The sequence below is a fragment of the Typopeltis vanoorti genome, chromosome 7 (assembly GCF_054136105.1).
Source record: "Typopeltis vanoorti isolate ZY-2024b chromosome 7, IOZ_Tvanoo_1.0, whole genome shotgun sequence".
In the NCBI taxonomy this organism is placed as follows: domain Eukaryota; kingdom Metazoa; phylum Arthropoda; class Arachnida; order Uropygi; family Thelyphonidae; genus Typopeltis; species Typopeltis vanoorti.
In genome coordinates this window covers 36,300,781-36,313,038 of record NC_143555.1, presented here as the reverse complement: position 1 = coordinate 36,313,038, position 12,258 = coordinate 36,300,781, and the positions used below count along the sequence as shown (strand labels likewise).

The 12,258-nt window shown below is 35.4% G+C and overlaps 1 protein-coding gene across 3 annotated transcripts in view; it reads left to right on the top strand.

Moving 5' to 3' along the window:
- Nucleotides 1–12,258, top strand: part of LOC150104584 (ubiquitin-like protein 7) — a 107,469-nt gene that overhangs the window by 30,201 nt on the left and 65,010 nt on the right. For all 3 annotated transcript variants that reach the window (XM_090395213.1, XM_090395212.1, XM_090395214.1), the window contains exon 4: nucleotides 5,983–6,064. In XM_090395213.1, coding sequence (XP_090251339.1) covers nucleotides 5,983–6,064 — 82 coding nt within the window. The remainder of the gene's footprint in view (nucleotides 1–5,982; nucleotides 6,065–12,258) is intronic.

The following is a 12,258-nucleotide window of genomic DNA, read 5'->3' as shown; positions in this document are numbered from 1 at the left end:
GATATAAGTTCAACTCTATAATAATTGGTTATATGTTGAGTTTATCAATTCCATAGTTATTGATATTATCTCGCTGAACTTCTTAATCAACCATGTTCTTAAAAAAATTAATGTAATGAAATTACTGATACATGTACTGGCCACTGAATTAGAAACTTTATTTAATATTGTTTTGGATCGCTTTTATCCTGAATTACAGCAAATATGTAGTTTGGCATAGATTTCAAAAGGTGTTGGATTGCATCTATGTCTACAACATCCCAGGCATTCATCAGACAGTCATTTAACTGGCTTATATTTGACAGAAGAGGATCTTGCTCCCAGGTCTGTTTTTCTAACATGTCCCATACATTTTCAATAGGGGGTTTAGTGCTTACGGGTCAAAGCTGTATAACTGAGAGGAGACCTACACATAGCCTTTAAAGGAATGCAGAGAACCGACCAGAGCTTCTAACCTGATGTCTAGTCCTCACCTTCTCGTGGTGTGCCCTGTTAGGTATCTACCTGGATACTGAACGAAGGAGGATGGGCTGGCAATTTGGGATTTAGCTGACCAAATTGTATTCTTATTGGCTTAAACCAAAATATAAAACGATGGTACAACATGACAGAATTTCATGCCAGCTGGGACGTCGCCTGATTAAACAAGGTCCCCCCCCCCGTTGTTTTTGCCAGGCAAAGCAAAAAGTCAACTACTGGAACAAATCTTAAAACAGACCCCAATTTAACACCACCAGAGTTCAAGATCAGTACTATCAACATAAGAAGCCTAAATGGCAAAGGTACCAGATCAACATAATAGGGGTGACTGAAACAAAAAAGACAAAAATTGGTGAGATCTTTTTGAGCAATAAATACAAAATGTTATATTCAGGCAATGACAATCAAGGTAAAGAAGGAGTAGCCATAATAAAATGACACTAAATACTAGGCTAATCTTCTTGAATAGCAGGTAGTCTCAAGTAGAGTGATGTGGGCAAATATCAGAATGGGGAACTGGACAGTGAGACTTATTTGTGCTTATGGTCCCACAGAAGGTAAAATTGGAGAAATTTTTTGAGGCTTTAGAGAAAGCAACTGACACAATGAAAAAGGAAAAGTTGGTCCTTGTTGAGGATCTAAATAGCAGAGTAGGAAATGATTGTCAGACATACAAAAATATTTTAGGAAACTTTGGAGAAAAGAGCAAAGCTAATAATAATGGCAAATATCTGTTGGATTTCTGCTCACGACATGGACTGATTATTACTAACCCAGTGTTCCAACATAAAAATGTACAATTCACATGGAGAGAAGAAGAAAGGAATAAGAAAAGGCTCATTGACTATGTTATTTTGATAGTGATGTTTTTTCCTTTGTGCAGGACACCAGAGTGTACAGAGGATTTGAAATTGGAAGTGTTCACTTGAGCAGTCTAAAATTGAATTTCATTTCAAAAAGAAGAACATATAAGGAAGTTCTAAAGTGAATAAAAGTTCAGCAGCACTCAGATATGAACTGTAGACTAAAATACACGAAGATTATTGAAAAAAAAATTAAAGAGTTTGAGAACAGCAACCAAACCTTGGAGATTCAGTGGCAAGCCTTGAAGAAAACCCTGATTGATTGAGCCAGAGAGGCATGTGGTGTGGTTGTCTGCAAGTATAGAAAAATCAGAACTCCATGGTGGACACAGGAAGTTAAAGAGGCAGTGAAGTAAAAGAAGAAAGCATATCAAAGGTTCCTGGCAAATAAGTCAGCTTGTGCTCTTAGAGAATACATAGACAAATGTATGAAAGCTAAATACTGTGTAAAACTAGCTAAACAAAAGTCATGGGAGGACTTTGGTAATAACATAAAAAATAAATATCAAGAAGGTGGCAAGATATTCTGGACATCATGTTGGAGGCTTAATGGATTTTTTAACAACACTCAAAAAGAATTAAAATAGACTTTAATACTTCCTATATTTCGTCCTAGTCACTAGGACATCTACGGGGATTACAAAAAAATTAATGTAACATATGCACAAATAACAAACAATACTAAGCCCAACCACGTGGGTGACACTAAAGTCCTATCTAGGTAGAGCGCCCTCTAAGGGCAGTCGTAGGTGGCCTGGAATGTAAGGTGGGAACTCTGGTGATGAGTGTTTCCCAAATCTTCGGAAGCTTAATGCACCCATATTTATTGAGATTTTTCTGGTTTTTGAGAGCTGCTGCTGCTTCTAAGAAAAGTCTCTCTTTCTTGAATTTGCTGTGGTGGAGCATGGTGGTTTTCTTCCATGATACTCTGTGGGTGGTGTCCAAAACATGGTCAGCCAAGCCTGAATGGCCATAGTTGTGTTTGAAGATGTAAGACTTGTGTTCCTCTAGACGGATGGATGCTGATCTGCCTGTCTATCCAAAGTACGCCAGCTTACAAGAACAGGGTACTTTGTAAACTCCAGGCAGAGAGAGAGGAGGGAGCTGATCTTTCGTAGAACGGATAAGGGTAGCCAGTTTGCGGTGGGGCTTATATGCTGTGTGTAGATTGTATTGTTTTAGTATCTTGGCTATTTTTTCAGATGTGCCACGGATGTAGGGTATGGTGATGGCATTTTTAAAATCTTGTTGACGAGAAGGAAGGGGAATGGGGGAGGAGTTGATTATTTTTTTGATACTGTGATCGCTGTAGCCATTGGAAAGGAAAGTGCTGTGTATGTGGTTAAGCTCATTAGTGAGGGCAGTTCCACTGGAACAAAGATTGTGGGCTCTCTTGGTAAGAGTTTTAATAATGCCATATTGTTGAGAGGGGTGGTGGTGGGAGAGTTTGTGAATGTATCTGCATGTGTGTGTGGGTTTTCTGTATACGGTGAAGGTAAGTGTATCATTAGGCAGGCGTGCGACTAAGGTGTCTAGGAAGGGCAAACAATTGTTCTTTTCCTTTTCCATAGTGAACTGGATTCTTGGATGTAGACTATTGAGATGACTGAGGAAGGAGTCTAACGTGTCTGGGCCATGAGGCCAAATAGAGAACACATCATCTACATATCTTAGCCAGATAGAAGGTTTGAGTGGGGCTGAGTCTATGGCTTGTTTTTCGAAATTTTCCATATAGAAATTGGCAAGGGGGGGTGAGAGGGGGGAACCCATGGCAGTTCCCTCTATCTGCTTGTAGATTTTGTTGTTCCACGAGAAATATCCAGAGTTAATGGCAAAGGAAAAGAGATCTAAGATGTCAGAGGGAAAAACCTTTTCTAAGAGAGATAAGGTGTCAATTAAGGGAATATTGGTAAACAAGGATGAGATATCAAAGCTTACCAATATGTCTGTCTTCTTCAAGGTTAAATTTTCTGTGAGGGCTTTAAAGTGGGTCGAGTTTTTTATATAGGAAGGGGACCTTCCGGTGAGGGGGATCAGAGAGTTGGCCAGCTGTTTAGATAGTCTATAGCAAGGTGCATTGGTAGCATCTACTATAGGCCTGAGTGGGGAATTGGGTTTGTGGATTTTTGGTAAACCGTATATTCGGGGGGGACGGGAACGGAAAGGTTTAAGTTTTTTCGTGACATCTGGGGGCCAGGAAGATACTTTTTTGAGTAAAATTTTAAGTTTCTTAACTTGTGTTTTTGTGGGGTCGTGTTCTAGCAGGATGTAGGTAGCGCGATCGCGGAGGATAATGTTCATTTTACGCTTATATTCACTGGTATTAAGAACGACTGTGGCATTACCCTTATCCTCTCTGGTGATGACGATACTTTTTTCTTTACGTAGTTTCAGGAGAGCCGTGCGTTGGGCATATGATAAATTACTTTTTGGCGGAGAAGAATGCGCGAGGATGTTGGCTACGTCAAGTCTGATGTTGTTAGCTATCTCCGACGGTAAGCGACCGATTCCACGTTCGATGTTCACCATTACGTCAAGCACCAGTGCTTGGCGTAATGTGCTACAAGTCTGCAAGATTCCCTGACTAAATTAAATAAAATTGTAATAGATATGATATGAAGATCATATCATATCTATTATCAATAACAAGACAAAGACAATGAAAATAGGCAGAAGCATTGAAAATATCAACTGCATTGTGAATGGAGAACCTATAGAACAAGTGAAACATTTCAGTTCCTTAGGCATGATTTTTAGTGAAAATGGTAAATTGAAATAGACAATAGAATCAACAAAGCTGTAATGGCAGGAAGTCAACTCAATAAATTTATATGGAATAAGAGAGAAATTAGTCAAAACACTAAATTAGCTGTATACAAGACTGTGTTCAAACCAGTTTTAACTTATGGATCTGAGATCTGGGTCAGAAGTAAAACACTTTACCAAAGACTAGAGACCGCAGGTAATGAAAGTCCTGAAAGATTAGTGGCATGAACAGATGGCATCAATGGCAATATCATATTAAAAACGAGGATATTAGGAAAGAACTTGACATTGTCGGCCTCCAGGAATGCGTTAGCATAGCTTATTTCAGGTGGTATGATCACTTAAACAGAATGGGTGAGGAAAGATTAGCAAAACAAGTGTTCTCTGCCAAGTTGGCAGGGAAAAAGACCCAGAGAAAAACCAAGATACAGGTGGATTGATACGGTAAAAAGTGCCTTAGAAGATAGAAATATAAGATTTGATAATGTTGGTCTTGACAAGTAACAGACTGATTTGGAGGAAAATTGTAGATAGGAAGTTAGTAATGATGTAAATTTTTCATGTCCTACTATCATATCCTGTACACCCCTTGAGGATATATGACAGGAATTTGATGATGATGATGAGGTTAGCTACTGGACAGATATCGAAAAGTGGTATATAGAGGAGCAGAATGAGGTGAAAACAGGGGATTAGAGGTGCCTCTAGGTTCAATGCTGGGACCATTGCTGTGTTAATTAATAATATAATCATATAATATTATATGAGTAAATGATATAGGAAATAATCTGAAAGGAAATATTCAGTTGATTTACTGATGATGCAAAATTAGGTGGAATAATAGTTAATTAAGGCAATGTAGAGAAGATTTAAATAGGCAGGACAATTTAAATAGACTGTCAGTAATGGCAAAAGTTAATTGGTGTCAGTTTAATGTCAAAAAATGTAAAGTTATGCATTTTGGGATAAAATAGATTACAAGCCACGTATTACGTTGATGGCACTGTACTTCTGGAAATAGATGAAGCTAGAGATTTAGGGGTGGTGGTGGTAGACCGAGATTTTAAAGGACATGTAGCCCATAAGATTACTTGGCTATTGAAGAACACATTAACAAAATTAGAGATGAGGCAATTGTTATTCCTCTTTATAAGGGCTTGATACACTGACATCTGGATTACTGTGCTCAAGTCTAGTGCCCTGGGTTTCTTGCAGGATGAGGAAGCAGTGGAGAGGATTCAGAGGTGAGTGACCAGCATTGTGAGGTGCCTGTGGAATTTTTCTATGAGGATAGATTGAAGGTGTGTGGATTGCAGAATTTGGTTCAGAGGAGAAAAAGAGGAGATGTGATAAAAACATTTAAGTTATTTAAAGGGTTTTCTAGGACAGATGAAGGGAAATGGATCAGCATTTGGCCTAGAGAGACCAGAACAAGTGGTCATCCCTAGAAGGTGAATAAAGGTATGGTTAGTAGGGGTGTGAAGACTAGATTTTTTGCTTGGAGAGTGGTGAATGAGTGGAATGGGTTGCCAGAATCAGTTGTGAGTGCTTTCTCTATTAATTGGTTCAAGGAGAGGTATGATAGATTGGGTCTCCCATGATGAGTCTTCTGACTGCATGCAGGTGCCTGTATAATAATAATAATAATAATTGACAAACATAGCAGACCATGGAAATTGCATATGAAAAGCCTTGCGATCTTGTAATTGGCTACTGGATCTAAATATTATTAGACAATGGTGTGCATGTGGGTATCTTATATAAGATACACACACATATAAGATAAATTTATGTGTTATATCATATACTTAACATGTATTATCACTAAACCACTTAATAGATCTTGATTAAAATCCATTTATCATTTTTAAAGATACAGCAACTTAGTAAACCTGAAGCCTTAGAAAATATCATCGCTGCAACACCAGGATTAGCTAGTGATCCAGTTGCTCTTGGTAAGTTTAATGTGTCATTTTATCGAAATATTGATTTAAAATTTATTTTTAACCAAAGTTATAGCATTATTTATTCTTTTCATGATGTAACAGAATCTCTGAAATATTCTGACTGCCTGGATTATTTAGCAACTGTTATTAAGAGCCACTTTTAATCATTATATATCCACAAAATTTATAAAACCTGCATTAAATTTAAGTGGAATTTGTATAGAATACATATTATGTTTAACAAAGCTACCTCAATTTAAACAGGAGCCTCCATGGCTAGTTAGTATTGATTGATGCCATTGGATGGAAAGGCCTAGGTTTGAATCTCATATACCATTAGTTTGTTCGGCTGTAATTTCAAACAATCACAACTACTAAGTATCATTTGACTAGTAGTTGTTTGCCTGAGTGAATGTTATCTCCATGTTTCTGCCAGTTTTCTGTGGGTTCAGTTCCCACTGTGGCATGAATATATCTGAAAAATCTTTAAGTAGAAGGTGTGTTTTCATTACATGGCATTAAAATGCTACCTTGCTTTGTCTAAATGGAGGTCTAAATTATGAAAAACAAACATGTTTGGTCTCTTTTAAATATCTTTTAAATTTCAGGACACCTATAGAAAGTAAAGTGCAGAAGGTTTCCAGCTTTGCATGGGTAAGATCCGATTTTTTTTTTTTTTTTGATATATGGTATTAATTATTCTCAGGAATGCATGATATTCTTAAAACAACATGGATGCAGAGTGCAAATAATTGGTTAATTCCAAAATCAGAGGATACACCAGCTAAGAGAATTTACTAGCACATTCCTTATACTGCTCAAAGTAATGACTCATCACAGGAAGGCAAAACAGGCATACATTTCCTGATCACATAGAACATAATTTTGTGTACTTAATTTAGATAGAAACAAAGATAAAGGTGACATAATAACTGACAGTAAAAATGCAGGATGCCTCAGTAATCCTGAAGAAAACACTCATTGATTCAGCCAGATAGGCATGTGGTGAGATTGTCTATAAGGATAGAAAAATCAGAATAATTCCACTTAAATTCCACATGGTGGACTCAGAAATTTAAAGAGGCAGTGAAGGAAAAGAAGAAAGTATATCAAAAGTTCCTAGCAAGTAAGTAAGTTAGCTTATGCTCTTAGAGAACATAGAGAAAAATGTGAAAAAGTGAAGTATGATAAAGGTGACATGAAAACTGAAGATACAGATATTCTAGATTGTCTGAATTAATTACTTTGAGATATTGCTACATGAAACAAGCAGTGTTGGCATGTTGGTAGAAAACTCCCAACAGGAATGCAGTCAGGAATATATATCTATACTAGAAGTAGAAAAAGCCATCAAAAGCCTGAAATGTGGAAAGGCAGTTGGAATAGATGAAATTCAGCCAGAAATATTCAAATATGGAGGTATAAATGTTTTACAGTGGCTGTATTCCATAATTCAGAATGCCTGGTTGGAGGGTCAAATTCTAGATGATTGGAGCAGAGCTTTTTCATAGTATCCAGCTATAAAATGGGAAATAAAAATGACTACAAGAATTACAGAGGTATTTCCTTACTGAGTATTCCTGGTAAGATTTATGCAAGTATACTTGAGAAATGGCTAAAAAAATTGTGGAAGGGAAGCTTGGTGAAAAACAAACTGGATTCAGGCCAAATAGAGGTTGTCAGGATCAGATTTTCACTTTAAGACAAATAATTGAGAAATCTTGGGAATATGATAAGGATTTGTATTTAACTTTTGTTGATCTGTAAAAGGCATATGACAAGCTGCCAACAGGAAAGCTCTTCAAAATGTTTCAGTATATGTTGTAAATGGAACATAAAATCAAGCAATACAGTCTTAAGCTGTAAGTCAGCGCTCAGACTTAAAGAAGTTATAGGAAGATGGTTGGAAGTAAAATCTGGTGTGTGACAAGGGTGCACATTATATCCACTGTTATTTATAATCTATATGGATCATTATTATCAATCATTATGAAGGAAAATGGTGTTAAATCTGATATCAAAATTGGTGATGTTAATCTTAGCTGTTTACTTTATGCAGATGATGGTATACATCTGAATAAATCCAGTACCAGTCTGCAAGATTTCCTGACTAAATTGAATAACTGTTGTAATAAATTTGTTATGAAAATTAGCAATAAAAAGACAGATAATGAAAATAGGCAGAAACTTTGATGACATCAACTGTATCCTAAATGGTGAACATGTAGAACAAGTAAAACATTTCTGCTATTTAGACACAATTTTTAGTGAAGAAGGTAAGTTAAATATGGAATTAGACAACAGAATCATTAAAGCTGATATGATAGGAAATCAGCTGAATAAAAAAGAAATTAATCAAAACACTAAATTAGCTGTATACAAGATGGTGTTCAAATCCATTTTAACTTATGAATCTGAGAGCTGGGTTAGAAATAAAGTGTGATCAAAGACTGGAGATCTCTGATATGAGAGTTAAAAATGAGGATATTAGGAAAAAACTTGTCTTTGTTAGCATTCAGGAATCTGTTAGTAGAGCTAATCTCAGGTAGTGTGATCAATTAAACAGAATGGGAGAGAAAAGATTAGCAAAACCAATGATTTGCAGGAGTGACATGGAAAAGGAGAGCCATGGACAGAGAGTATTGGAGTAATCTTGGAAAGGCCTTCATCCAGCAGTGGATCGATAATGGCTGATGATGATGATATATATATATCATTCATATTCACATGAATAGAGCAAGATGCAAGTATACATGACACTTCCAGACAGTTCATTTTGTGCTTATGAAAAATTTCATCTGTTTGAGCTAGTATAGTCTGCAAAAGTTTTGTGCCTGTATTTAATAGGAATTTTGTTTAGTGATTAATACCAACACTTCACTAAAATATTTTATTTAATAATTTACATTCACATGTTGGGATGATTGCAGTATCATCCAGTATGGAATATCCATACATGTGTACATATTATGCATTCTGCCAGAATTACATTCTCTGCTGATAGAATAAAATTAAACTATGTAATCACTCAAAGTACAAGAAAAATTATGTGGAACAGATTCATCTAGCTTCCAAGGAGCAGACAAACCACTTTTCTATTAATACCATTAAAGTGTTCATTCTTATCCACAACTTTCTTCCAAAACTGTTTTGCTTTGAATGCTCTAACTTCAGTGTTTTTTTTGTGCAGGGCATGGCATGTTTACCATCACATCTAATTTGCACCTCACTACATTTCTTCTGATGATGATGCTTGGCTACCAGACTATTCTGTTTAGCAAAGTCTTAGGGTTATAGGGTTATGCTCTAACTCATTTAAATATTATTATTAACTTATAATACCATATAAGAACAATGATAGTATGTCAAACTGCTAACAGATTTCAAAGTAGAGTTCTCAGAACATAGGGCACTTATCACAGAACTCAAGGAACTGCATTAAAGTAATTATAGAAACAATTCAAATTGTAATAATAATAAAGAAAAATAGAGTGAGAGAGAGAAAGCCAGTATTGTATTGTGGTATCATCTGGAATAGAGCTGTCCAAAACACGGCCTGCAGCGATTTTGTGCGACCCACCTGTGGGTTTTGATTTTCACGAGCAAAAAAAAATAAAATAACAATTTGAACCAAATATGTATTAGATATTTTAATTCTATCACTATATACCCACGTGTTTTTCAAATATTAGATGTTTAAAGAAGCGTTCTTACACTGTTTTGTTCTAACATGCATGCTCTGGATGCTCAAAGGGAACATGAACTCACGATTAGTGCACAATTAGTGTTGTTCGTTTGTTCAGCTATTGAGATTGTGTTGCTGCTGCTCACTAAATTACTAGATATGCATTGGATGTGGCCCTCAGATAAATTTTTTTTTTTGATGTGGCCCTCGGATTACCTAAATTTGGACAACCCTGATCTAGAATAAAACAACCTCGGTCATTGAGCTGAAGGTAATTTTGCCTTTAGATCAATGACGTTCTTTCGAAATGTCGATAAATTAATACAGTCATACTTGTGTTGAAGCTGACTCCAAAAATAATCTCTCAGGTATAACTTTTATGCAGCTGTTACTTTCCTCCATCTGCATCTGGTGTTGTTTGGTAGATTGTTCAACATATAGCTTTCTAGTCCTGGCTTGCTTTCCTGTCTGTCTGCAATAGGCTAAGATGCAAGTATACACAACACTTTGAGACAGTTCATTTTGTGCGTATGAAAAATTTCACCTGTTTGAGCTAGTATAGTCCAAAAGTTTTGTGCCTGTAAAAGCAGAAAATTGCATGAAACAATGAAATTTTATACCAGCTGACATTTCATAACATAAGATAACAATTATACATATTGGAATAATTGTAAAACCTTGCTCATTAATAATCATAGTCTTCATTTTTGTCAGTTAATCTTCTGTAACATGAAGTAATATCTTGTCATTTCCTTCTTCCATAAAAGGGGAAAAATACAAGTATAAATTATACTTGACAAGAAATTATATTCTTGTTTAATTCTTCTCCCAAGTGCAAACAATCAAAGTTTGCATATGAAGTATCTTCACTAGACTAATTGATGTAATGCCTGTTAGCTTTGCATCAATTGTCTCATTATCTCATAATGCAAAAGACACTTCCTTTTGAAGGTGTATATTACTGTGGTACATTATCTTACAAAGTAAATTATACTTATCAAGAAATTATGTTCTATTTATTATTCTAAATTTTATTATTCTTGGATCAAGGATTAAACAAGAGTTTAATTTATATAAACAAGCTCCACTAACCAAGCAGGAAGAACTTTCAACATACTTTTTTAAAAAGTTTATGGTTTACTACAAGTAACAACATAATAGTTAACTTTCTCAGAAAAGTTAAAATGGTATTTTGTATTTGTACACATATTTCTTGATCACATATTTATGTAATAACTCAAAATAGCTTCTAAATACACAATATTATGCATTTAGTGTAATGAATTTAAGTTTTTATTTCAGAATAAAAGCAGTCATTGCAGAAAAGCAGCATTCTGTTTATGAAAGACACTTAGTCCTGTAATCAGGCAAATCAATAGCCAGGGTCTTGTGATATTATGTGACACTCCAAGAAATCTGAGGGCTCATTGTGGTAGGGTACTTCACACAACTCACTGTCTCTGCTACTTGATTATCCATAAACACACAATAGTACTAACCACCTTACCGGCCATTATGGATCAAATACACATCCGCATACGCTTCGTATCCATCATATATTTCAATGTAATATCAATGATATTACAATTTTAATAGGCACTTCGCATCCATGATAACTTGAACGTCTATAGACGTCTTGGCCGGTAGCGTGGTTAATACACGCAATGGCATCTTACCATCCACTGTAGCATTTTTTGTCAGTTTGCATGAATTGTATGTATTTATATATATACTAGGGGGGCTATGCCCCCCATATTCCTGACTGGTAGATCTGGAATATGGGGGGGGGGGCATAGGATTTATTTATTTATTTAATGAAAAAGACTTACTATTTTATATATATAGGGTAGATATAAATACATACATATAAATACCACATGAATTTATATATATATATATATATATATATATATATATATATTATTTTTTATTTGTTTTTTTTTTTAAATATTTTTTGAGAAAATAAAAAAATCTGTATAATTAACTTTTCAAGTTTTTGATACCCACTGTTGGCTAATGGGTGCTCATGTACTGTACTACTGATTAGCTAGTTAGTTAAGCAATACTACTTAAAGTGAGTAATATTGTCAGAGAAGTGCATCAGAGTGTGATCTCCAAGCAGGATTGCTCTAAGTATGACAATCATTCAGGTGAAGTAGTCCCAATCCATCTGGTTAGCATGAGATGAATCATGACTTGAAACCTAAATTTTAAATCACATGAACGAATAAAGCATAAAGTCATAGAACTAGTGGCTGTAACTGTCGTAATTATCACCACCACAAAAAATAAAATAAAAACAGATCTCTTTAATTCATAATAAAGAATTACACCTAAATCTTTCTAATAGGAGTTATGTATTGGATGAGAATATAAGCAAAAACACAATGGCAGAAGAATATTCCTGGGTATGTATACAACTGTAAATCTTTTCAGGATGAAACTTGCTTAGAAGAGCTACTGGGAAAAACGAGGGGGGAAAAAGTTTGGATTGGGCTCTTGGAAGAGTGAAATGTGA